The 27,347-nt window shown below is 31.5% G+C and overlaps 3 protein-coding genes across 4 annotated transcripts in view; 2 read left to right on the forward strand and 1 right to left on the reverse strand.

Annotated features, from left to right (window-relative positions):
- LOC135139300 (protein FAM117B-like) overlaps positions 1 to 11,949 on the forward strand; it is a 29,154-nt gene extending 17,205 nt beyond the window's left edge. For both annotated transcript variants that reach the window (XM_064069484.1, XM_064069485.1), the window contains one exon: positions 10,956 to 11,949. In XM_064069484.1, coding sequence (XP_063925554.1) covers positions 10,956 to 11,260 — 305 coding nt within the window. In that variant the 3' untranslated portion in view covers positions 11,261 to 11,949. The remainder of the gene's footprint in view (positions 1 to 10,955) is intronic.
- Positions 11,721 to 12,631, reverse strand: LOC135139301 (large ribosomal subunit protein eL27). The gene is made up of 3 exons (XM_064069487.1): positions 12,548 to 12,631; positions 12,004 to 12,228; positions 11,721 to 11,950 (listed from the first exon to the last, which is right to left on the reverse strand). Exons 2-3 carry the CDS (start codon positions 12,220 to 12,222, stop codon positions 11,762 to 11,764), a joined length of 408 nt encoding a protein of 135 aa, XP_063925557.1. The 5' UTR covers positions 12,223 to 12,228; positions 12,548 to 12,631; the 3' UTR covers positions 11,721 to 11,761.
- Positions 12,632 to 12,715: 84 nt separating this feature from the next.
- Positions 12,716 to 27,347, forward strand: part of LOC135139299 (cationic amino acid transporter 2-like) — a 59,177-nt gene continuing 44,545 nt past the window's right edge. Inside the window, exon 1 of the mRNA XM_064069483.1 lies at positions 12,716 to 13,129. The gene's annotated coding sequence lies outside the window, so the exon portion shown is untranslated. The remainder of the gene's footprint in view (positions 13,130 to 27,347) is intronic.

Consider the following 27,347-nt stretch of genomic DNA (forward strand, 5'->3'; position numbering starts at 1 on the left):
CGGAGAGTACTTTCAACCGGAATATGTCGATTGCAGTGTTTTTCAAGGAATTCTTGAAGAGGGCCTTTCTCCAATTTTTTTAAACGTATATTGGACTGGATCATCATTTTACATAAATCGAAATTAAACTGAAACTGCTCATCTTTTGTGGAAGTAGATGCAACAGATTCATGTATGGTCTGTTGTTTAATTTTAGAAACTTCAAACATTTTCTTCCTTTCTACATGAAGAGTCGTTCTGACAAGTTGCGTCACGTTATATTTTTTATCACTTTGAATCTAAAACAACGTACATATACACAATTAACAAAGGAAAATAGATAAAAAAAAATTAGTGGGCTTACGGTTTTCACACAAGCTCTGCAGAATATTTTGTTGTTTTCTAATTTTAATTCTGGAAAATCCCTTATCCACTCATCCGGCGTCGATTTTACTTTCGGCATTCTTTTAAAATATTAGTAATATTACCAAAAAGAACTCAACATGTAACAAGGGAGAACCACGTATAACACTGTACTACGACACATGCGATAGACTGATGGTTGTGAAATAAACGGTTCATTTACTTAAAAGTTTCCATTAGAAAAATTTTAAGGTAGGTTATTGGGTACAATAATCCTTTTTTCTAGAAAATCTTCAACGGTCTTGCCGCAAAATGCCGAAAAAGAACATCTGGTTAAAAGCTTTAATTCATTATCAACGAAAGTAAGGATTTAAAGTCATAAAAATCTATGGAGTATTTTTCCAATCCTATAATAAAATTTTATTACCCAAACGACCGGAACCTATTCACAGAAAGGGTCTTGAGTAAGTGTACTTCAATGGTCAAGTCCAGGTAAAATGCATACGATACGATACGGCTAACTAACAAGTATTTGTCATCCCGACAAGGCCGGCATTTGAACAAAATATGCATTAAAACTCATATTCGTCGAAAAAAGCATTAAATAAGCATATAAGTTTTAATATGCATAAAATTGAAAAAAAAAGCAAATAAGCATTAAAAAAAATTGGTCCTAAAGAGTTTAGACAGTACTTCCCTCGCTGTCGGAAACTTGACGATTGCATGCCTATTGTGTTTTTCTTCTCATTACATTTTTGTAGTGGGAATTTAAAAAAAATTGCGATGACGTCATCAACATTTTTGCAAGGACACGTATATCAGTTGGGATAGATGTAGTGTAATACTAAGAATAAAATTATTATATTCTCAAATTTTCGGGAAAATGAATTGGGTCGTTTTGAATATTGATTTGTAATAATCAATAAAATAACGAAACAATTTATCACGTATACGTATCAGAGGCAACTGAAAATCGTGTATGTATAAACATTCTTAATTTAAAATGACAGGCGTAACAGCATACGTGAGAGTCAAACAGAGAAACTGTAAACAAAACGACCATCGGTTTTATTGCTTCTACTTCCGCTTATTATATAAAACATTGGGTTTTATTTTAATTCTTGACGGTGAAATTCACAACTGGTTGATTATAAACATGTCTATTCTACATTCGCGGAACCAAGTGAGCGCATAAAACAAATGCAGGTCTGTAATGTTAAAGTCGATGTAAATAAGCGTGCTACCCTTATGTTTCAACCGAGTTTTTCCTTTAGCAAATTTTGTGTCTACCAAATTGGGTTGGTTGGGGTGTAATACTAATAATAAGTGTTGCCTTTAATTTAATCAATAAAATAAATTGACTTCATTAATTTTTTTGAACCACCTCTTAAGAAAATCTAAAAAATATGAATGGAATGATAAATCACAAGTACAAACTCATCATATCTTTTGCATTTTAGATAGGATTTATTCAGCAAAATTTAAGGGTGACGTCATCAATTTTTTTAGGAGGGATGAACAAATACATTTTGAACAAAAGTTTACCATGCTTATAATTACTTTAAAATATTCCCAAGATTTCAAAGCATTCGGTTTTGTAATTCCTGATTAAATCGATAAAATAAATTCACGCCTTCATTAATTTTTTTGAGTCACCCTGCATATGCAAATCCAAAAATATGAATGGAATGATAAATCACAAGTACAGACTCATCATATTTTGTACATTTTAGATACGATTTATTCGGCAAACTTTTGAGCTGACGTCATCAGTTTTTTGTAGAAGATAACCAAATATATTTTGACTAAAAATTTATTATGCTCTTTATAACCTTAAAACATCTGCAAGATTTCAAAGCATTCGGTTTTGTAGTTCCTGATTAAATCAATAAAATAAATTTACTCATTCATTAATTTTTTTGCAAAATTTTGTGGTGACGTCATAAATTTTTTAGGGGGGACGACCAAATACGTTTTGATCAAAAATTTACCATGCTTATGATAATTTTAAAATATCTTCAAGATTTCGAAGCATTCGGTTTTGTAGTTCCCGAGTAAATCAGTAAAATAAATTTACGCTTTCATTTATTTTCTTGAATCACCCTGTATATGCAAATCCAAAAAATATGAATAGAGTGATAGATCACAAGTACAGACTGATCATATTTTGTACATTTTAGATATGATTTATTCGGCAAATTTTCGAGCTGACGTCATCAAGTTTTTGGAGGGGATAAGCAAATATATTTTGACTAAACATTTATTATGCTCTTTATAACCTTAAAACATCTGCAAGATGTCAGAGCATTCCGTTTTGTAGTTCCTGATTAAATCAATAAAATATATTTACGCATTCATTAATTTTTTTGAGTCACTCTGTATATGCAAATCCAAAAAATATGAATGGAGTGATAAATGACAAGTACAGGCTCATCATATTTTGTACATTTTAGATATGATTTATTCCACAAACTTTTGAGCTGACGTCATCAAGTTTTTGGAGGGGATAAGCAAATATTTTTTGACTAAAGATTTATGATGCTCTTTATAGCCTTAAAACATCTGCAACATTTCAAAGCATTCTGGTTAGCAGATTAAAAATTAAATTTCAAAATGTTGTTTTATAATTTTGATTTTTTTTCCAAAAATCTGGACGTTTCGGGTGAAAAGTCGATTCAGAGTTGTAAACTACATGTGTAGGACTATGTTATTTTATACAATTGAAAACCCATTTACTATGTACAATTTTGAAGTGACGTCATCGCATTAGTGGTGGGGATGATTAGACAAATTTTGGTTAGCGTTTTACCATCTACATGATATTCTTAATATAAGTACAAAATTTCACAACAATCGGTCGAGTACTTTCGGAGATTATCTGTCTAATAAAAATCCGGGACGGCAGACGGACAGACAGACGGACGGACAGACGGACAGACGGACAGACAGACGGAAATCGGAGACCTATTTCTTCGTCTTCTAGGGGCCATGAAAGTCGAGAAAACGTAAAAGTAGAGAGTCGGCCGACGGACTCGATTACAATACTTCCTTTGCTTACGCTCGGGAAGTAAAAATGTGTCAAATGACTCCAAATTGTATCATAGTTACATATATAAAAAAGTTTTGAAGTGCTTACATTTTTCACAAAAAGCATTAAACCTAGAAATCCGCTCTCTACTCATTAGCTTTGCTGTAATCCTTTCTAATTCCTTTCTGTTGCTAGCTAGTAGGACTAAATCGTCTGCGTATGCTAGAAATTGATGGCTTTTATTGAATAGAAAACCCTTCCTGTTCATATCACTTTTCCTTATAATACTCTCTAGAACCAGATTGAATAGAGTTGTTGACAACGGATCACCTTGTCTGAGTCCTTGTTTAACATTGAAACCATCTCTAGTTTTTTCTTTTACTACTCTGCTTATTGTGTTTTTCAATGTCATTTTTATTAGATTTACTAGTTTTTCGAGAATATCTAGTTCTGTCACTATGTTTATTAACTTCGTCCTATTCCCCGTATCGTAAGTTCTTTTGAAGTCCACGAAGAGTAAATGAGTAGTTTCCTACCATGATTTGTTTCAACATAAATATTTGATCGATTGTACCTCTTCCTTTTCTAAAGCCTCCTTGATATTCTCCTAGAGCTTCTTCCATCTATTCTTCAAGTCTTCTTTTTATTATCGATGCCAGCAGTTTGTACGTAACGTCTAATAACGCAAGCCCACGGTAATTTTCGCAGCTTCTTCTGTCACATTTTTTAAAAAGCGGAGTTTCTTCCGTTTTCCAAATTTGCTTTATTACCAGCTGGATATCGTCTTTTAGTTTTTCACCTTCATACTTTAGTTTGTCTTTTGTAATTCATTTTCTCCCTGGGCTTTTGTTATTCCTCATCTGGTTTATGATCTCCTCTATCTCTTCGCTTGTTGGCATTGTTATACTTTCATTACTTAAAGTTCTTTTTTTTGGTACTTGTTTTTGCTCTTCTCTCTGACCTCCTCTGATTACGCTATTTAATATATGTTCGAAGTACTGTTTCTATCTTCTTAATTTTCCTTCATCGTCGCCTATTAAGTTGCCTTCTATATGTTTTATTATTGCGTAGATTCGTATTTTGTTGACTTTACATTTTATTTGTCTTTCTAAATTTTTTTTCTCCTGCGACATATTTGCTTAACTATCTTTCTTTGACTGTTATAATTTCTTGTATTTTCTTCATTTCATATCTGCAGCATTTTCATTCTGAGTAACTTTTTATGTTTTATTTCTGCTTCGCATTCTGCGTCTAACCATTCTTTCCTTTCTCTTGCTTTTGTTTTACTCACATGTCTTTTGGTCGCTTCTGTTACTATTCGTTCTATATTGTTCCATTTGCTATTTATATTTTTTTCTTTTGCCTTCCTGGAATCATCCACTTTTGCATTTGCGTCTCCCATTATAATTATGTTATTACTTTTTGGTATTTTGTCGATAACTCTGTCCATTTCTTCATAGAATGCATCCTTTACATCATCTTCAAAAAATTCATTTATTGACATCGAGATTTTCTTAAGATTGTTTAGAAAATGTATTTTCCCAAATTCGGTCAAGACATCCGGTTCCTATGGCCATTCAATTTAAGTATGACTTAAAACTTTTATCAGTTTCTCAATTTTTAGACATTTCAAATAACGCAAGTTACGAAAGCGACAAAACAACACTTTTAGTTGGTTTTTTGAGTTATATTAAAAATAATGACAGAAAAGAAAACGATGTTCCTAAAGGAAAAGAAAATTTAGCTTTAACTAGAAATTGGAATTTGAAGAAAAAAGAACTTTCTTTGAGAGAAAAAAATGCTTTGTACAGTTGCACAGGTTACGTTCTTAGAAGCTTGATAAACAATCAAAATTTTTGCAAAAAATGTATTGTTGCTTTGGTCTCTAAGAACTGTAAGGAAAATCATGCAAAATTGGTGGTATTAAAAGAATATAAAACTGGTGCTTTACATTACGCTTCAGAGAACGCGTTCCGAATAGCAATTTTAGTGAAAGAAATATTTTGTAATTTGAGAGATTATTTAAAGAATAATAATTTTTGCATTGGTAATATTTTGGAAGTCATCAAGAAAGAAATTAGGAAAAATTCGACTTATCGCTCAATACAATTTCCAACATGCTGCAACAGCATGTTGGAGAGTGTGTGAGTGCAGAGTGCAGAGTGGTTGATTTGTCAGGCTCCGTTCCTTGGTTGTTTAAACGTGGTAAAACTTAATATTATTCATCATATTTTGTTACTCAACACATTAAGGTGGTTCTCTGAATGGAAGCTAATATAATTCTGTATTTAGTAATTAATAAGGCCACATAGTGCGATTTATTGTACTTTTTAAGAAGTGGACATAAAAACCGCTCTTATCTATCTATTATTATCAGAAGTAAGTATCGGCGATCGGTGCGTGCACTCAACCACTTTAAATTTTAAATGTTAAATGTTAGATGTAGATATTTGGTTATTAAATAATGTCAAATTGTGGTAAATGTAAGTCCTCAAAAAAAGAGGGTTTAATTGGTTGCGAAGGATCGTGTAATAAATGGTTTCATCATTCATGTGTAAATTTTTCTGAAACTGAATTCAAATTATTAGAAAAATGCAAAAACTTGTTCTTCATCTGTCATGTTTGCAAAATTAATTGTCAAATGACTGAAAAATCGTATTTAAGTAACATAGAAAAAAATGTAAGTTCCATCAATGTTCAGATTGCTGAGCTTAATAAAAACAATGGGAAACAAGTTACAGAAATGATAGAAGGTTTTGAAAATTTGAAAAATAAATTAACATCTGCTTTTCAAGCACAAATTAATGAATTAAAGCTTTCAATCTCGAAACCTGAGAAAACTGATGATGAAACCACTTGTGCTAAGGCCCTTAAACAAACATCAGCAATTATTTTTCAACCAAAGGATCAATCTCAAAGTGTATCGGCAACCAAATCTGATATCTTACGTAACGTTGATCCAGTAAAATCGGGTGTTTAAAATAAAAAATACAAAAAATGGAAGTTTAATTGTTCGATGCGATAAATCTGAAGATACAGAAAAAATTTCCAAACTTGCCAATGATAATAATTTGGGTGAAAAATACACCATTAAACAACTACCTGTTATCAATCCTCGTATTAGAATTGTTGGTATAACTGATGAAGAAATTACTACAGAAAATCTCTCTGATTATGTAATCCATCAAAACCGATATCTCTTTATTGGTGAACCGTACTGTATAGTAATTGATAAAATAGTACCACTACGAAAAGACAAAAAAGGTTTCAAGCTATCGTAGAAGTAAATCCGGCTACTTATGATAACATGATTAAAAAAGTTTACCTAATCGTTGGGTGTGATGACTGTCTTGGATACGATGCAATAGATATTAAAATATGCTACCAGTGTTGTGGTTATCACCATTATCAGAAGCAATGCTCTCAAAAGCTACCTAGATGTCCTAGATGTTCTGGCTCCCATGATGTTGAAAATTGCAAATCCGAAACCTTACAATGCGTTAATTGCACATTACCGAACACTAAACATAGTAGCAATCTATCGATACATCATGCAGTTTGGGACTTTAACAAGTGTCACGCTTACCATAAAGCGAAAACGGAATTTAAAACTAGCATTCTTTCAATTAAATAGCAATTAAGGACCTCATCTCCAGTTTCTAAATGTCCTAAGCGTATAGTGAATACCAGTAAATATTTAAATATTTATTACCAAAATGTAAGAGGTGTTAACACCAAAACCTCTGAAATTCTTCATAACTCTACTTTGATGTCCCAGTATGACTTAATAATATTAACTGAAACCTGGTTAAATTCAAGCTCTTTTGATGGTGAATATTTTGATGTAAAACTCTTTAATGTATCGAGAAAAGATCGCGATTTTTCTACAACAGCAATGCGTAGAGGTGGTGGTGTTTTAATTGCAGCTAGGAAGGAGATAAAAGTCATAGTGTTAGAGTTTGAACAGTTTTACTATAGATTTGCTGAATTAAAACACACTGACATCATGTGGGTTAAAATGAAAGCAGAAGATCTTCATCAATGTCTACATATTATTGTTCTATACGTCCCACCTTCTTGTGGAGTTGATGATTATTCAATTCTTTTTGAGTCCTTAATGTCTGTAAATGTTCTTTACAAGTCAAATATCATCGTGTTAGGTGATTTCAATATCCCTGAGTATATTAGCTGTTATTCGTCCGATGTTATATCATCCAACATCTACTATGACTGTGACAATTTCAGCAAGTTTCTTGGTTTTTCCCAAAAAAATTTTGTTCTCAATTTTAATGAACGTCTTTTAGATCTTGTATTTAGCAATACAGAGTGTCACGTAATTCATGCAGAGGAAGTGTTAACCCTAGAGGATGCGCATCATCCTGCCTTGGAAGTCAGTGTATGTCTCTTGAAGGAGAAAACAACTTGTATTCCAATCAAAACTCATGGTGAATTTAATTTAAAAAAAGCAGACTTTCCATCCCTATACTATCACTTATCCGAAGTTGATTTTTCGTTTTTAGATTCTGCAAAAGATGTCGATGGGGCTATTGAGCTATTTTACGACAAACTCTTAAATATTTTTAATTCTTTTGTGCCAACGAAAAGGCAGCCTCTCGGTACCTACAAGGAAATTATTAAAAGTCTCAAACAAAAGCATAAAGCATGGCTGAAATACAAAAAAGATAAGTCGCTTCTATCTCTAGAAACATTCAAATTGTACCGAAGAGAAATAAAAAAACTAATTAGAGATGCTTATGACAGATATTTAAAACGTGTTACTGATGAGATCAAAGTAAACCCTAAACAGTTCTGGACGTTTGTTAAACATAAAACAAAAAAGTTTGGTATACCAAACATAATGCAATATGATGACATGGAGCTAACATCACCACAAAATATAGTAGATGCTTTTGCAGATTTCTTTGGTAAATCATTTAATAGATTTTCGGTTTCCAGTACTTCAATGCGTGAGAACAGTTTATATAAAAATATTATATATTTGACAGAGATTGATGAAGATGAAATTCGTAATGCGATTAAACAACTCAAACCTACGTTGACAGCTGGTCCAGATTGTATACCGTCATTTCTTATTAGAGATTGTGCGTCCATTTTCTGTAAGCCATTAAACATTATTTTCAATTTAATAATAAAAAAATCTTATTTCCTAATGAAGTGGAAAGTATCTGGGGTCGCACCAGTCCACAAGAAAAATAGTAGAAGCAACATTGCTAATTACCGTCCGATTACAATTATAAATAATTTTGCAAAAATATTCGAAATCGTACTTGATTCTCGTATCTCTAATCACGTCTCCACTTACCTATCTCCATCTCAACATGGGTTTGTTAAGGGAAAATCCACAGTCACTAATTTATTCTTAAAAACTCAGTTTAGTTCAGAACGTCTAGATGCTCGAAGTCAAGTTGACTGTATATACACTGATTTTTCTAAGGCGTTTGATCGCATTGATCACAAAATCTTGTTGCATAAGTTACAAATATTTGGTTTTTCAACTTAAGTACTTAACCTTCTTACATCCTATTTGGATCAAAGACATCAATATGTTTGCTATCGTGGATACCGTTCCAACAAATTTTTGCAACCGTCAGGCGTACCACAGGGTTCTGTGCTGGGTCCTCTGCTCTTTAATATATATATAAATAATGTCGTTGACGAACTTGATGTAAGGCATTTACTGTATGCCGATGATTTAAAAATTTTCTGTGAAATTAAAACAGTTGAGGACTGCTTACATCTTCAGGAAAATCTCAGTAAATTGTGGAATTGGTCAATTAACAATCAGCTTTTGCTAAACAAGGACAAATGCTTTGTAAAATCTTTCTATAGAAAACTTGATCCAATAATTTATGACTATGCACTTGATAATTCAATACTAGAAAGGTCTGACTATATTTATGATCTGGGTGTCACTTATGATACAAAGCTAAAATTTGATAAACATATTGAAAAAATCGCGTCATCTGCTTACAAGTCACTTGGTCTCGTCATCCGAAACTCAGGTGCCTTTCAGAGTAAAGATATCTTAAAACCACTTTATTTTGCGTATGTCCGATCTCGACTTGAGTATTCTTCCATTATATTTAGTCCCATATATCAAGTTCACATTTCTGTTTTAGAGAAAATCCAACGTAGGTTTCTGAAATTTTTGGGTTTTCTTGAGGATGGTACTTACCCACTTAGAGGAATTCCAAATGATATACTCATCAGACGCTTCAACTTGCAGTCTTTCTTATCGTAGGACTGTTGCCTTTATTATTATGCTAAGAAACATTTTGAATTCAATAGTAAACTGTGAAGATATATTAAAACTTTTATATTTTAGAGCACCGACAACTAGCCTAAGTTTTAACTCTTTAATAAAGGCACCCTTTCCTAAGACTAATATAATGAAATCTTCACCATTATTTCAGATGCTACACAGCTACGCTAACGTTGAAAGTCATCTTGACATATTCTGCTGCACAATCAGAGAGATAAAAAACTATTATGCTTTACTATAAACAGTCTATATGCTTGTCTTCTTCTACTTGTTCTTTTTTTGTTAGTATGTCTTCCGTAAATGGGCTATAGCCTGTGGAAGGGTTTATCAATAATAATAATAATAACAGCAAAACAAAATTTACTGCAAGAATGATAGTTTACCGTCTGAAAACCTATACCAGAAAAGCTAAAGAACAAATAAGAAAAAACAAAGAATAAAGTGGTCCAGTAAAAGCCATGCAATGAGGGATTTGGTTGAAAATGCGAATTAAAAATTTGAAAAAAAAGAGTAACAGTTTCGTTGTCCAACATTTCTCGAGTTTACATTAAAACTATTTAACTGACAAATTTCGAGATAAAAAATTATTATCTGCGATCTTTTGTTTATTATATTATGTAAATAAGCCTAATACCACTAATTTAATAGTAGCCCCATTTTAAAATTTTCCTAGTAACGCCACTGACCTTTTATCATTATATTATTTAGGTACACTAGCTCTATCTATTACCTGTTTTAAAATCCTACCGTGTTCTTCTTTCGTATCCTAATATATTAAAATAGCATCCATATAAATTATTATTCCATCAATACCAAAAAAATATTTGCTATTTAACTTTTGAAAAATTTCAGGAGCTGATTTTATACCAAACGGCATACGATTGAAACGATACAGTCAAAAGGGTGTACTAAACGTACATAATTTAGAAGATTCTTCTGTCAATCCCACATGCCAAAATCCATTTTTGAGATCTAAAAGTGTAAAGAATATTTGATGAGCTAATTTTGGTTTAATGTCACCCAGAGTGGGAATTTCATTAAGGTCTTGATGTACATAGTTGTGAGAAAATGTGGACGTATCATCCGTATATAAATATATTCCTAATATTCTTGTTAATGTTAACTTATTTTGTGCGAATACTTGTTATGTCGCGTTTTATTTCATAATTTTCAAGTCACACGCGCTCTCAGATTAACAGAACGTTAACAAAGCAAAAATTATGTAAAAAATGACTTTCTTGGTAGAAGATAAAACCCGATCATCTTTGTGTAGCTTCATCTAATTATGTTATTTCCTTATAGAAGACAGCCAGGGTTCAAGTCCAGACCAAGATCGAATGGTGACCGGTTCATCCCCCCACATCAATCGATTTTCATCCCGAGCACCCCCAGACGGCTGCGAACGCGTGCTATCAAAATCTGTACCTATCCTAAGACCAATACCTCGAGAAGTCGTTTCCTCGCATCCAAACACTCTATTCACGCTCAAACCAAGTTGTCATTCGGCTTTCGAGACCCTGCAGAGAAGCTTGGAACTATCCAATCAGGACAAGGAAGAAGACAAAGACAGAGATTCACCAAAAGTGCCCGATCAAGAGGACCCATAAGTTGTTTCTTTAGTTTTTCAGATCGTTGGAGTCAACTTATCTGTGCTACAGACAGTTTCCCCTAATTTTTATGTTAATCCAGTCTCCAAGCAAACAGGTTAGAATCTCTTTTGTTCGAATGTAGTTTTATTTGTAATGAAGGCTGTGTCTTTGGAGATGAAGGATTTAAGTTAAGTATTTTTGCCAAATTGCATTTGCTGTTTGTGATAATTCTCAAATAAAAAATTGCTTAGACGGTTTGTTTTTGTTTAAACGATCTGAAATTGGTTCACAGCAGATACATTCCGCTAAGATACAGAGTGAACTGTTTAAATGCTGTGATTCTTTTTGTAAGCAGAAATTATTTGATCAAATTGTTTTTTAATGTAGGATTTTCTAACCTAAAATTGTTACCTTCTTGTTATTTAAGGCATTTTGTGTATGTACAAACATATCTAATAAACAGACTGACATACACCAATTTTTGTTTTTAAGATGAATTTATTCAAAATAAAAATATAATTAGAACCTTAATTTTTGGAAGAACCACTTGTTCTTCCCTGACTTGTATCTTTCTTCAAACTTGACACGAGTTTGGAACCTAACCTTCTTCCTCTTCATGGGATCTTTCAAATCCTTGGGGGTGATTTTAACGTCGCTGGTTAAGTCCACGGAATAACGAGTGGGCATCAAATGGTTATAGTTCAAAATCTACAACCACGACAAATATAAGAAAAAGCAACCTAAAATTACCAACTAATTACCTTTACGAATGGCTTAATCTTGGACCTCTTGTGAATCTTTCCTTTTCCCATGCGTTTGTTAACTTTTCTGGGATACCTATCGATCCCAGCTACGATGGCATGTCCATACTGCTTATCAGAAGTGCCATCGTCGTTATTTTTGATTACGATAGCTTTGCGCCCTGCGTATCGGCCCGCAAGAACCAACACGACTTTACCTTGTTTCATAATTTTGCCCATTTTGCTCTAGAACAAAAATAAAACTTAAAAACTAGCGAAATTTTTCAGTAAAAAACTACTCAAACTCGCGACGTTAGCACAGGACACTATACATTTAACTGTAAAAGCATTATTTATAAAGTTTAGACAAACTTATGGTTTAAAATAAAATCACAACATAACCTCAAACGTTCAAAAATCCGTAAAAATTACAAATTGACTCAAAACTTGCAAAATTCAAGCATCAAACATTCCACAATACAATATAGAAAATTATTTTACGCAATTTTGATTAAAATTCTAGCGGATGGCTTAAATAAATTCAAAATATTGAAATTCCACTTACGTGCTTTGCCAAAACACAGACCAGAAGAACTATTGGTGATTTTCGTTTTGACACTAATGGCAGGCCTGTGCTATGCGTGACGTCAACGCGGGAAAAATTCAAATTCAGCTGGGGAATACCCACGTTGACTTTCTTTTTTATTTGTGCGAAAATTTCACCAGAGTAAACAACGGTGGGTTGGAAGAGGTCTTCAAACTGACGAAACCGGTCAAATCAGGTTTTGTTTGTACGCTTATTGTTACGACAGCTTTTAAAATAGTTGTAGAGTAACAAAAAAAATTGAGATCGATGTTTTGGTTGCTGATTTTCTGCTCACTTTGTGTTTCAATGTTAAAAGGGGGGACGCAAAATGTGATTAACAATGATTACATTCAGTCAGTTTGCTGAATTGAGTTCTACCTGTTACTGTTGCCTTGCTATTTGTTATTACAAGGTGGACGTCGCGGTTAAAAGTTATAATTTTGCTGTGCGATTGGTGCCAAATATGTGGAATAATTAGTGTGTCACCATTATTTTTTTATGTTATAGTTTAAATCAAAACAATTTTATCAACTCAGTCGTATTTAGTTTTGAAAAAATAAGGTGAGTCTTTGGATTTTTTATGTTATTTAAAAAAAGTTTAAAAAGGGCATTGATTTTTTTCAAGGAGTTTTTGTTATTTGATGTTTATAACGTTTTGTTCAACTACACTTGCGTTTATCATTAAATAAAAAATATAAAGCGAGGAATATTTTAAAATAAATGTTATAAATATTTAAATTAGTGTACGACTAAAAAGTGAGTTAACAAATCTGAAAAACCCGCTGTAAAAATATATCTAATAAATAATAATATTATTTATGGGAATCAATGTAGATTCAAAATTAAAGTTGTAATAAAAGTATGTAATGCGCGTTTAAAATGTACTCGGAATATTTTTTATTTAATCTTATCGTTGCATAAAAACTTTAAAATTCCGTCAAAAATGTTAATTAGCATAGTGGTGGTTGATAAAGCATATAAAAGTATTTTTCTGGATGATGCAATCCTACATCGGAAAATATAATGTGCAAAAACTGGGGATGACGAAAAGTCAACTTGACATATTTTATCTACAGATTACGAGAAGAGTAGGTAGGTATACATACCTATTTATCGAACTAAATAATCAAGCAATAATTTTCACCGGCAAATATTTCAACGATGTTCTGTTTTAAAAAATAAAAAAAAAATGTTTTTAATAGAAGTAGTATTTTATAGGCAAAAGAAGTTCCCGCATATAAATATTTATTTTATTTATGTTGCGTATATAGTTATATTTGGTTTAGAGTAAATATTTTTTGTTAAATGCCTCAAAAGCAGTAATAAATTTGAAGAAATTCGCCAAAAATGTAAGATATACACATACAAATCTGTCTAATAAAAATCTGGACAGACGGCAGACAGACAGACAGACAGACTGAAATCTGAAAGTAAAAATATGCTCTTATTTAATATTTACATATATTGTTTTTTATGTGTATATTATATTTTTAGGGATATTTATTGCAGTTGTAATTGTAACATTCTGCAAATGTGAAAAATGTAAATAATTGTTAAAAAAAAGAAGTAGACTGTTTCGAGACCCACCGGGAAATTTCCCAGTGTCCCGTCGGTACAATTCGACACTGAGACAATGTATATTTCAGTTTGTTTTGTAAAGAAATGAGATTAAATAAGTACCTACGTCTGAAAGGATTAATTCACTTTATTGCATAAACACTATGACAATGTAAAGTTCATTTTTATCACAGACACTTTTCTGATTCATGTTTTGTCTAAAAATTCTTAGGTATTATGTATACCATTGGACTTAATTTTTTGTCACATTTGATATTTTCTAAATTGACAAGGTACAAAAAAAAGGAATTTTGTAAAATTATAATTTATTTGAATAATATTACCTACAAAACACAAAAATTTCTTTCGTTGTTCCTCTGTTACGTAAAATTTACCTATACAATGAAAAAAGGAATGTTCAACAATTTGTTTATTATTAACTCAAATGAACATAGTCCATATGCGGTACAAAGCATTTTTTTTAAATCTTATAAAGTTTAGAAATTTTTATAAAAATTCATTTAAAACGTCTTTATAAGTTACAAACATCGTTTATGCGTGAATCTTATTTCCTGTTATATTAAAAATTAGACGTACGAAATACAGTAGCACATTCTGTGAAAACTATGAAAAAAAATTGGTCGAAAGTTATAGGACTTTTCTCGCTCCTGAAGTACAATGAAACATATCCAGTATTTTCGAAAAATTATAAAATTTGATTTTCCAGACCATATTTTTTATGAGAACCTTATAAGTTGAAATAAACATAAATGTATATATGTAATTCTAAAGTAAATGTAAAGAATAAGCATGCTATGCGTACGTTTCGAATAATTTTTTACTTTATAAAATTTTGTGATGACGTCAATCATCATTTTTGCAAAAACACGTATTTCAACTTAGGTTGGTGCAGTAATACTAATAATAACGTATTATATTCCCCCCCCCCTGAAATTTTGGGAAAAATTGACTGAGCCGTTCTTGATTCAATTTTATTGATTTAATCAAAAACTGCAAAACCGAATGCTTTGAAATCTTAGAGGTGTTTTAAAGTTATCATAAATATCGTAAATTTTTGATCGAAATGTATTTGCTCATCCCCCTTAAAAAATTGATGACGTCACCTCAAAATTTTGGCGAAGAAATTGTACCCAAAATGTGCAAAATATGATGAGTTTTTACATGTGATTTATCATTGCATTTATATTTTTTAAATTCCCTTAAATAGGTGGCTCAAAAAAATTTATCAATAAATTAATTTATTTATTTTGTGTTACACGTGTAATGTATATGACGAACTGGTAGATATACTTATGTACTTCTTACCTGTACTTATTTGTAATATTTCTTAGATATGTGGAAATGTACGATAAGAAAAACAATTTATTTCTAACATATAACACGCCACAAAATTCCTTATTTTTTTTTGGAACATATACCGGAATTTTTTACACTATTTAACCAGTGTTTTACATTTTTATAATTTCTAAGATCATCATAGATTAAGAAAACCGTTCAACAATGCGTTTAATTTAAATATACTATGGTATCGAAAAAATGGAATCAGATTTGGTTGTCTCGGTTGGAAATTTTGCTCTTTGAATATCATGTCTTTAGGTTAAGATTAACATTTAAATATTTTCATGGGAATTTCGTCTGATTAGTTTAATTTTTATTAATTTTATGTTTAAAATTTGTGATAATTATGCATTAGAAATGCAGTATGTATGTTTTTTTGACGTTTCATGACTCCTAGAGTACGAAAAAATAGGTCCCTTAACAATTTCTTTACATCCTTAATTTAACTTATAGGGTTATTATAAAAAATAAAATTCGTACAATTTAATTTTATAGTTTTTCCAAGAATCTATATTTCACTCCCGTACTTCAGGTGGGAGGCGCGTTCTTTTTTACGCATGATATTAGATTGGGTTTTTACAACACTATAACATTCACAAAATAGAAATCCAACAGATCTGTTATTTATTGCACTATGTTTTCAAGTCAGTTTTTCACATAGGTTGACTAAAAGTTTCTTTAATTATTTGCTTTTAACTGGTTTTAACCAGTTTCATGGAAATAAAAACTTTAATTCACCACCATCCAGAATTAAATTTTGTTATACTTTTTTTGAATCAAGAATTAAATATACGAAAATCGTAGAACAGAAAACACTTTTCACTTATGTTTATATCAAGAAACATGACACTAATTTAGACTCAGTTTAAATAATGAGACGCAATGTCAAACAAGTGAATATGTTTGCACAAAATATGATTAAACTACTTGGATTTTTATCAAAACCGGTAAATGGTTAATTGTATTGCAGTCGTCTTTTATATATTTTTGCATATGAAATATGATTGGGTTGTACTATAAACATAGTATGCAAATTTCGAGTTGTAATTATACACGTTGTAGATGTTTATGAATTTGAAAGCAGTGCTAATCAAGTTTATGTTATCCAAAAATTAATATAAATAATTGTTATAGCTGCAAGCGAACTAAAGATATTTCATGAAGAGAAAGAGACACTTACGTAACGTAGTAGGTAATAAAAAGTAGCCTGGAAATACCTAGCCTCACTCTATGCATACACGCATGGTTTAATGATTCTAGAATTAGCCAGCAATGTAAAAATCCGTTTACAAGGAGACTCAGTTCTTGGGTAAAGCCCGAACAAAAAATATTTTATTCATGAAAAGAAACTACATCTGTCCTACAAAGATGACGTTAACTTTTATCAAACGATATTAGTGAAAGTTATCAGTAGTTTTCACCGAATACGTAGGTATTTTTTCGTCTTACAATAAAGTGGGTGAAGGGTGCTTTTAAGCTTTAACATGATCAATTAACTGACTTTTGTGATAACGTTAATTATTTGTGGCGCAATTTGATGACTTGAGGATATGACTAATTGATTTGATAATAATGTTCAAGTGACGACGATCGAAGTATTTATCCAAATTTGTTCCTTTAACTTAAAATTTAAAGTCAGTTTTATCGTATCACGAGTTTACTGCGTGAAAATTTATTAGGCAAAGAATGTAAAATAAAATTTTCACTACACTGAAATTAATGGAGTGTACCGATGCTTATCAAATGCGTAAATTAGAATACTGACTGGGTTGTTGATAGCCTAAAGTTATAGGCCATTAGTGCAAAATCAAAAACCGTTAATAAAGTTGACGTGTATATTTTCCTTCATAATAAAAGCGCTAAAATTTGCTGCAATCGGTAAATATGAAAATCTTTAATTGTAAAATGATAACTAAAGCTCGGAATTATAGGTAGAAAAAACATGTAAATATGCACACATATACAGAGTGAGTATTATAATAACGTGACCCTGCCTAATTTTCAATGCAACCCAACATACATCTATCAGTTATTGCTAGATTCCAAAATAAACACGTACGTTTTTAGGATCAACGTAGGTACTTTCCTTACTAGTTGTCACTGGTTCTGAATGACGTCAATCAAAATTTTACAAATGAAATATTTAAAAAACACCAACATAATAAGCATTCACGTTCGGTAGAAGTAACTGACAGAAACTTTTCTGTGGTTAAGTTGCAATCTTAAGATCACTAGAAATTTAAGATTGGCATCAACTGTCTAATTTTCTAATTCAAATGTCAAATCTGAATTGTGTGGAAAAAAAACGAAGTTTTTCTAATTTCAACACGCTTCGTTTCAAGAAAATCCTTAAATACAGCATGGAAACAATTTCCATAAAAGTAATCACGAGAAAGCTCATTTTAAAGGAAAAGAAACAAGAAATATTTCGTGGTTTTCAAAAAATTGGGTAAAACGGAAACAGTTAAACTGGTGGCAGAAATCTTCTCCGTAAAGTTCGCTAGTGTTGTCGAGTGTTTTTCGAATTTTAAAATAATACAGATACAGCGGCGCTTGTGCCGTTAATATTATAATCAGAATCAGAAAGACGACTGCGCAGATTTATATACCTACATGCTTTGTTGGTTCCGTTCTACAATTGGTTTTTAAGTTTTATATAATCGTTATTGTTTTGTAAGAGGTAAAACACTCGGCTTTGAAAATAATTGTACGTAATACACGTATAAATTTAGGTTTCCGAAGGCGAAGTTTTTCACATTTTAAACAAGTTATAGCTGCCAGAATCAAATTTCTAAGGCGGTACCTATCTCCAATTGCGTGATTGTGGTGAAGATTTACTTTTCATTTTCTTGAATGAGACATGGATATACCAGAACGGATCCATGGTGAAATTGTGGATCCATGATGATGACATCAAAGCTTGTCCTCCTAAAAAAACTAGTGAAGGGAAAAAATTCAAAATTTTACATGCGGGTTGCTCTTTGGGCTTTTAGAGGGATGCGATTTTCTCCTTGGTTCAAAAATAGATTCACCAAATTACCACAAAACCATCACATTTTCGATATTTGACCTTTACTTACTTACATGTCACATTTTTGATACCTACTTTCTGACATTCCAGTAATACATTATACACTAGAACAATTATGTCCGCAGTTACACAGCTTAAAAAAAAAAGTTACCAAATCTAGTTACATCTACCGAACGTGAATTCCTTATATATATTAATTCAAAGAAATGTAATAGTAGTATTAATTTATTATTTACCTTACAGGCTTAATAAGATTCCCAGTAGGGGTACAAATTAACTTAATCTACATAATACAGATAAATCAATAAAAATAAATAAAATAAAATAAATATTCGAGTTTTATATGTATAATAGTTGTTCTATTCTCTCTGCTTGCTCTTGCCTTATCTTCCGTACTTTTTCATCCAGTTCAGTCCTCTTCCATCCTAGTTTAGCACTTCTTCCCTACTTTCCTCTGATGCTCTCAATCCTTCACATCTTTCCAGCATATGCTCTATTGTTTCTCCCTCTCTCCAACATATCCTACACCTTCTGTCAGTTTAATCCATCTAAAAATTATTCTTTTTCTTTTCATTTCCACATCTAAATCTCGCCATCATTCTTTTCTCCTTTATACTCTCTCTCTCTGTGTGTACTTTGGTACTTCATCTCTTACTATTTTTCTATACTCTGCATTATATCTAGACATCTCTGCATTCTTGCTTATCTATATCCTTATCTCTTATACTCAGTTCTTCTTTCATTCTCTCTATTTCTTCACATGCATATCCCTTTCCTTCATAATACTTGTCTCATTCGTTCCAAACATGTTTTGCTTCTTCCTTTCTTATTTCTTTCCAACATTCTTGCAATATTTTACAGTCACCACTCTCACTAAACTTCTCTTCAAATCCAACCGCCCTTTTACCCGTTTCCAATCTCATTTTCTCCCTTTTTGTTTCTTCTCTCACTATATACACCGGCGTATACTTTTCCAATCCCAATGTCCATTTTAATTCATATTCCCTCCATCCCCAAATCTCAGCTCCGTACATAAATACACTTTTGATCAAACTATCAAACATCATCATCCTTCTCTTATAATCATGTCCAAATTGTCTCTCTCCTATTCCTCATACTATTCGTATGATTTTGTTCGCTTTTCGGACCATTTCTTGATTATGCGCTCTATCTGAGTTATTGCTCTTTAATACATATCCTAAGTACTGGAATTCTTTCACCTGTTCAATCTTTTTCCCTCTCCATGGCCACTCTTCCTTCTCCGTTCTTACTTTCTTCCCAAACACCATTTTTGTTTTTTCCACATTCACTTCAAATTCCTTTTTTTGTACGTACTTCTCGAAACTTTTAATCATTGTTTTCATTTCTTCTCTTTTCTTTACCACAGTCATCAAATCATCTGCGTACATCCTGGTGCCTTTCCTCTTTTCAGTCTTTCAATCTGTCTTCCTATTTCATCTTCTGTTATTTCCGAACCTCTCCACATTTCTACCGTCGTTCTGATTCCTTTATTTATTTTGCAGCATTTTTCCTCACAACTTCCCAATAGTTCCATAAAGTGTCTTTTCCATTCATGTATTTTGATTCTCCTACTGGCTTCAGTCTTTCTTCTCCGTTCCTTGTTTATATATCTCCGTACTTCTTCTTCTGTTTTCAGGGACTTTATTGTCTTCTCTTCCTCTTCTCGTTTTTCTCTTTTTGTTCCTTCACATTTTCTCCTATAATTCTCTCTTGCCTTTAAGTATTTTTCTTTAATTCCCCTGTTATTCTTCCATTTTCTTAATTTTTCCTTGCTTTTCTCTTCAACTCACTACATTCTCCGTTCCATCCATTATTCCTCCCTTGCCATATGTATATCTTTCTTTTTTCCTTAGCTTCTACAATTAAGTTGATCAGTTGTGCTATCATAGCTTCTATATCTTCTTTTACTTCGAATTTCTTTTTATCTAGTCTGCTTCTATATCTTTGAATTCCCTCTTCATCCCATATTCTTTTTTCTATTTCTTTTCTTTCGTTTCTTCTCTCTTGTTTTTCGTACTCTTGCTCTTTTCCTTTGATTTTTATTTCTAGTGGCATGTGGTCTGATTCTCCCCTGGCCCCTACGTACGTCCATTCTTCTTTTTCATCTCCTTCCTCGTTTCCATTCAAAATTTCCCATCCCATTTTTTCTATTATCTTCCACAATATTTTTCCTTCTTTGTTATTTGCTTAAAAGAAATGTAATAAGTTAGTTATTAAAATAGCGGATATAACCTGACTAACAACATTCTTAAAATAACTTATTTACGTTTAAGAGTAATCAATTTACATGGTAACAAAATTTCGAACATTGTTGAAACGAAATTTTCAGTTCGTGTTTAAGTACTTGAAGACTTTGGAACGTGATTTGTCATTTAAGTTTACTGACGAAATCACGATAAAAATCGCAAAAGTTAAGGAAATTTAACAAATTTAAAGTACAGCAACCTATACGAAATTAATTTTGCTAATTCTTCATGATACAATTCACTTCATTTATATATATATAATAATTAAGGTAGTAGATTTGAAATATCTTATACGATTAATGTTATTTTATATGGCATATTTTCAAAGAAATTAGGTACCAAAGCGCTGAAGATATTATTTTGTTGTATTTCTTAGAGAAACATTATTGCTACAGAATTTGAAGAATCTAAAATTTAAGGAAACTTAATACCATTTTTATGTTTAGCTGCGTACTAAATTATTTCTTGCGTAAGAGATACGAATTTAGTAAAACATTCTTTTAAAGAACTAATTTCATATTCAATAAAAAGTCCAGGTTTCAAAGTTTAACAAACAAATTTATACAAAAATTTCAATAAGTTGCTACTAAGAGGAACTGGTGTATACTAGTCTGTTCTAGTTTAAAATAATGTAGACGTTATTCTCATTCAAATTTTATTATCGGTTATCTTTTACAATATTTCTTTTTCGATTACATCAGCAAAGCTATTTTCATTTGTTTGAAGTATCAGGCGAGCTTAATTATAAGTGTTTGCGTAGTCCATGACTCTAACTTTTGAGATAAACCTCGTTTTTCATTTTGGTTATCAGTATTTGGAATTATTATCCTTTTGTTAATAATATATATTCTATGATGTTATATGTATTATACTAAGTATATAGGCAGAATATAACAAATTTTGATATTCCAGTAACGTTGCAACAATACAGTCAATTGTGTTTTTAACACCTAAACGCGTGACACAAATGTCATTTCTCATGTATAAATTCATTTTCGTCCAGCTGTAAAAATAATCTTAAAGTTCATTTATTGTAAATCCTATTGTATTTTTGTATACACAGGTGTTACAGAATTCGCACCCTAAAATTTAACAGTAGATTTCTCATGAAAATTTCTTCACCAAAATTGCAAACTTACATTACTAACTTATTAAAATATAATCTATCTAAATGAGACACCGTAAGATGCAGTAACAAAACACAGGTTGTTCTAATTATTATTAATCATGGTTATTACGAGAGAATTTCATTCCACTCTAGCTACAAATAGAATTTCGATGCCAACTGCAACAACTCTTAAATAAAAATTTGCATTGATGGGAGATTTCAAAATATCTTATTATACGTGTAAATGTATCGTTAATATTAGTCCACCGATAATTATACCTGTGGACGCAAATCTTTTAATCTTTAATAAAAATGATGTTCCTAAATACTTAGAAGGGGGCTACAAGATCATGTAAATTTAAAAGTCTGTTTTTAATTGCCTCTTACTTGGCGTTGTGACTTACAGATTAAATTTAAAAAACCTTAGAGGATGGACGCTCTCATAAAATTATGAGGGGTTTAAAACGACGGGCTCTATCGGTTATCTGTTATAGATTTGAGTGGACCAGAAAAATGGCTAAAGTTTGTTTGACCACAAATTTTAAATATTCTGCCCCTGTTTACTCAATCATGTATTCAGATATTTTATTTCTGTAAAGCGCAATGGATTTTTTATTACAATTTCTACTAATATATCTTTTTGAAATTTTAAAATTGATCCATAAATAGCGAAACCCAGATAATCTCATTCTCAATACAATTTTAACGCATTGTAGTTTTTTTTGACAACAAAATTTAAAAAACGGAAAAGCACTGAGTAGGGTTTTTAACGCTCATTTCAACGGTGTGAAGTTTATTACAAACGGACGTATACTTTTGGCAAAAATTTGTATTTTTCTATGCTGGAATACGCTTTAGCTCACCCTTAAAATGATGAAGAGCCTTATGTATATTATGGTTACCTGGTTTCTTAATAAATTCTGTGCTAAATTCGTTTTAGATTTTAACTTCCTACTGGGTTAATTTTTTCTTTGTGGGGACAAACCAGGTATAATAATCCCAGCAGGTGAGGTAAACCATTCGTAGAGAATAACAAAACAATATTTCTGAGTATTTGGGTTAAAAGTAATTGCGAAAAGTAATTGTAAAAGTGACTGAATTACTCAAAAAAAATAATTCGTTACAGTTAACCATTATATTTTTTTAACAGTAATGCATTACAATTACTCATTACTTGAAAAGGAATTGAATTACAGTAATTAATTACTTCTAATTGAATTACTTCCAACCACTGATCATTTGATGAAAGAAAGAGCTTCGATTCAACAAATCAATTCCCCAATAAAAATAAAACGTTGTCAAATACAAATCTGGAAATGAAACAACCACAGGAGAAAAATGCCACAGAAAATTCATGCTCAAATTTTTTAGTAAATTTTAACAATGACATATGTAGATATTGCATCATCGCGACCCATACTAGAAAACCCATAGACGTCGTATTGGGGTAGCGTGACTTTAACAAATATAGTTTGGAACCTTGTAAATGCAAACAGATTTTTTCCGGAAATACGACTAAAGTTAGTCATTGAAATATCAATAACATCAAATAGTTTGGCGAAGATCAATATTAATGCGCAACACACAAAAAATTTGGATAACACCTCTAAAATTTATAAAATTCAAGACTCAAACAGAAATAACTTTAGGAAAATGCCATGTGGAAAAATATTAAATTTTTTGATTATGATAGTAGCTTAAAAAGTCGGTAGATAGCACGGCAGATAATCCTTTGTTTTTAATGTCTAACTGTAAACAATTCTGTGAAAATTCTAATATTGTTAATGTATTCGTACCGTCCGAGGTATTCTGTGCAAATGTTAGCGAAGTAATTATGAACCTATGAAAATAACAATTCCTTTGACGTGTACAAATTGAACATCTGCTTGCTGAAGTCTATTATTAGTGTCAACATTTCGGATTTAACGAAATTAATCAATCTGTGGTTAAAAGACTGTATTTTTTCAAACTTTCTATAAACCACTGTTGTGATTCCAGTTCATAAGAAAGAGTCACATAAATATAAACCCACATCTCTACTGCCTATTTTCTCTAAAGTATAAACAAAAATATTATAAAACCAACTCCACTCATTCTTCGAAAATAATAGGCAGCTGATCTGAATGTCTTCCCATTGATCATGGTGTGCCCCAGAGTTTTATTCTGGAGCCCCTGCTTTTTCTATTTTCATAAATGACTTTCAATTTTTTATGAACATTAATACTATATGATCAGTGCTATTTAGTACATCAGGAAACACAGTTAAAGGCTTTGAAATGGTACGCATCTAATATGCTAATTGTAAATGACAAAAATTGATCGAACGGGGATCGCGGAGGTACAACAAACAGGACGGTGCTGGTTTTACACTTTGCCTTATTGCCTGGAGCTTTACATAGATAAGAAGATGTATCTATGTCCTGGAGGTAAAAATAATGAAAACATAATATTACATTCCACATTTACACAATGGAATGAATTTAGTTTCCTTTAGATGGTAGTTTAATGTGAAAATTGTATTTATGATTTGGGATTGCCCGGCGCCTCCACCATATATAATTTCTAAATAATTTACGGTTGCCTAGATGAAGGGATGCTCTTAAATAACTTTGGTGTGTCTAATACACTTTTTTTTCAAAGAAAACACAATTAAAAAATAAGTTTACTTTTCCTTTTTGTCTTAAATGATCACGAAAATGCTGATTTTGTTACCAACTGACTGTCAAAAATCCCTAATCGAAAATAATTTTTTTCAGAATATATTTTTAAAATTTATTTACAATGCAAAGTAGAAAAATAATATATTACACTCTTTTCATAAGACATCTTGTGGCACTCATTCTATTTGGCCTCTTCTCGCTGCGCTTGTCGTAGTCAAAACTCATTCGTTCCACAATAATAATCGCTTTATACTAGTAGATTTTGAGGTAGTTTATGCAACTGTTTTCCAAGACAAAAATTCGACATTATTAACGAGTACCTAAGGTAAAATGCTCACAAGTGATGTAACGTAACTATGGATAGGTACTACTTGGCAATACGATTTTATACGTTAAATGAGCTTCCAAATTGGATTAATCTTATTCTTACTTTTATGTACAAGTTGATACTATAAGATCTTCTGCATTTCTGTGTATTATTTTTTCCTTTCGTTTATTATCAGTAGTGAACCCACAGTTCCCTCTTTAGTCTACAGTCTCCCATTATATCACCTCGTTCTGATTTTTACGATAGCTTGTGACTCTTTATTTATATTATTTATTGTTGTGTAAATGAGAATTTCTACCTGTAATTTCTATTGTTTTTAAAAGTCGTGACAAAATTCTGCAAGTCGTTAACACAAAATCACAAATTACATAGGTATTTTATTGTCCATTAACGTTATATGTCAGTGAGTGTAGATTCAAGTTCTGTTTGTGTTTAACCTTCCACTTATTATATTGTCCCATATAATACTCTTATACACTCTGAATCAGCTTGAGTTAGGTTGACGATTTACGAATGTCTTTAGGCATTAAAAAGTTGGTATTTTAAACATTTATTTTCAATTCTAGTGTAAATTTAAATGTGGATCCTCATTTCCATGGGTCTGTTGTGTGTCTGTTTAATGATGGCTTTATTAAATAAACAGATATCTTCGAAACTATAAAAAACGTTGACATCTACACTAATACTATTATATAGATGCTGAACTGGTAATAGCCCCTCCTTGTTATTATTCAACAAACTTTTATTGAAAAATACGGTTTGACAAGTGTTAGAAAAACGTTGTACGTAAATATTTTTTATTATGAACATTTTTTTACATTTTACTAGAGGATTTATGAAAAGTTAATCTTTATTAGACCTAAAACAACACAATATTCTCCAAAATATTATAAAACAAGTTTAATAAGTAAATAATCTTGTATAAAAAATATGTTTTCATGTTTATAACTACATATTTGAAATTGATATAGCATTTACAGTAGTCGTAAATTTCGTTTTGCGTATTTAGGTTTATCCGGAATTTAATAGTATATTAAATAACAAGGGATTAAAAAGGTCTTTTATTCCTGAGGAATAATTATATGTAATTGTCAACAGAAAAAATTATCACATTTTTGTGAAACTTTAAGTAATTATATTTGGTGCGAAAATTGCAGAAAGTGAGAAATACGCCAGACTGAGGCCAGAAAATATGCTGCACAAACGATTATTTATAAATTACATAGAGAATAAATGCACCTAACAACCTTCTCAAAATTTCCACGGCTAATTGCTTAATTTTTCGAACTACCAGATTCTACGGTATATACAGGGTACTGTTTTTGTTGGTGCTCTGTGACATTTTTAACGGACGCTGATGGGGATCGTCTCACGCTCAAGAACCACGGTGGTTGGAATTGGAATTCATCGACCAGTTGCAGGGATATACGTATGTTGAACAAAGTTTGGTAAAGAAAAAAGAGATATCCAAAAAGATTATTTCATGCGTTAAGCGTGAATTGAGAGTAGCATCATGCCATCGACATCAATTGGTAGCAGTAATCGGGGCGATTTTAACGAAGAAGAACACAACATATCTATTTATCATAGCCAGTGTTGGGGACAGACACTTTTAAAAGTATCTAGATACAGATACAGATATATAGAAGATAAAAGTATCTAGATAGATTGTTTTTGATTTTTTCGAAATGTATCTAGATACAGATACAAGAAAACAGATACTTTTTGAAGCTTTGGCGAATAAAATAACTGAAAACATGTTTATGTATTTTTTTATGTATTGTTTAATGAATTTTTTTAAATTAACAACATTTCGAACGTATTGTCACCTAAATTATTTCTTCTTGGTGTCAGAATTTGGTTTCCGCTACTAAACACCCGTTCCACCGGTGCAGAAGAAGGGATTGTGGTATTAAGTTTAAAAAATAAACATTTTCCTGTAGCATAGTTATTCAAGACTGAAAAATCTTTTCTTTTTTCCTGCAAATAGGCCATCGCTTCGCTGTTTGATGTGTCGCAAATTGTGCAATATTTATTACGTACGGTTAAAAAAATATTTTGTTTTTGTTCCCATACTACAGTGTCCAAATTGTGTTTGAGTATATCTAATAATTATCTCCAGCATTAAAATTAATATTTCAGAAGAATACGGGAAATGATTATTCTGTGCTGAAGGTCTGTTTTCGGCAACCTGTCATAAATTATTATTTTTCAATATTGGCTTACGATGTTTTTATGACCATGTCCGGTAATCGTCTATCCCGGTGCGGCAGGTATATACATTTTGGGAAGAATAGCTGGTTCCGTTCGAAGGCAAAACTAGTACAATTTCTTAGAAAGGTATTTAAACCCCTTATAGGACCAAAGGCTGCCTGGCAGGCCGGAATCACCAGAGTGCAACTTTAAATTTTCAGATTTTTGTTGAAACTCATTTTATTTTAATATCGTTTCACGATTTCTGAGAATATA

This window comes from Zophobas morio, unplaced genomic scaffold, assembly GCF_036711695.1.
Source record: "Zophobas morio isolate AGI-343-1 ecotype UQ-CSIRO unplaced genomic scaffold, CSIRO_AGI_Zmor_V1 ptg000031l, whole genome shotgun sequence".
In the NCBI taxonomy this organism is placed as follows: domain Eukaryota; kingdom Metazoa; phylum Arthropoda; class Insecta; order Coleoptera; family Tenebrionidae; genus Zophobas; species Zophobas morio.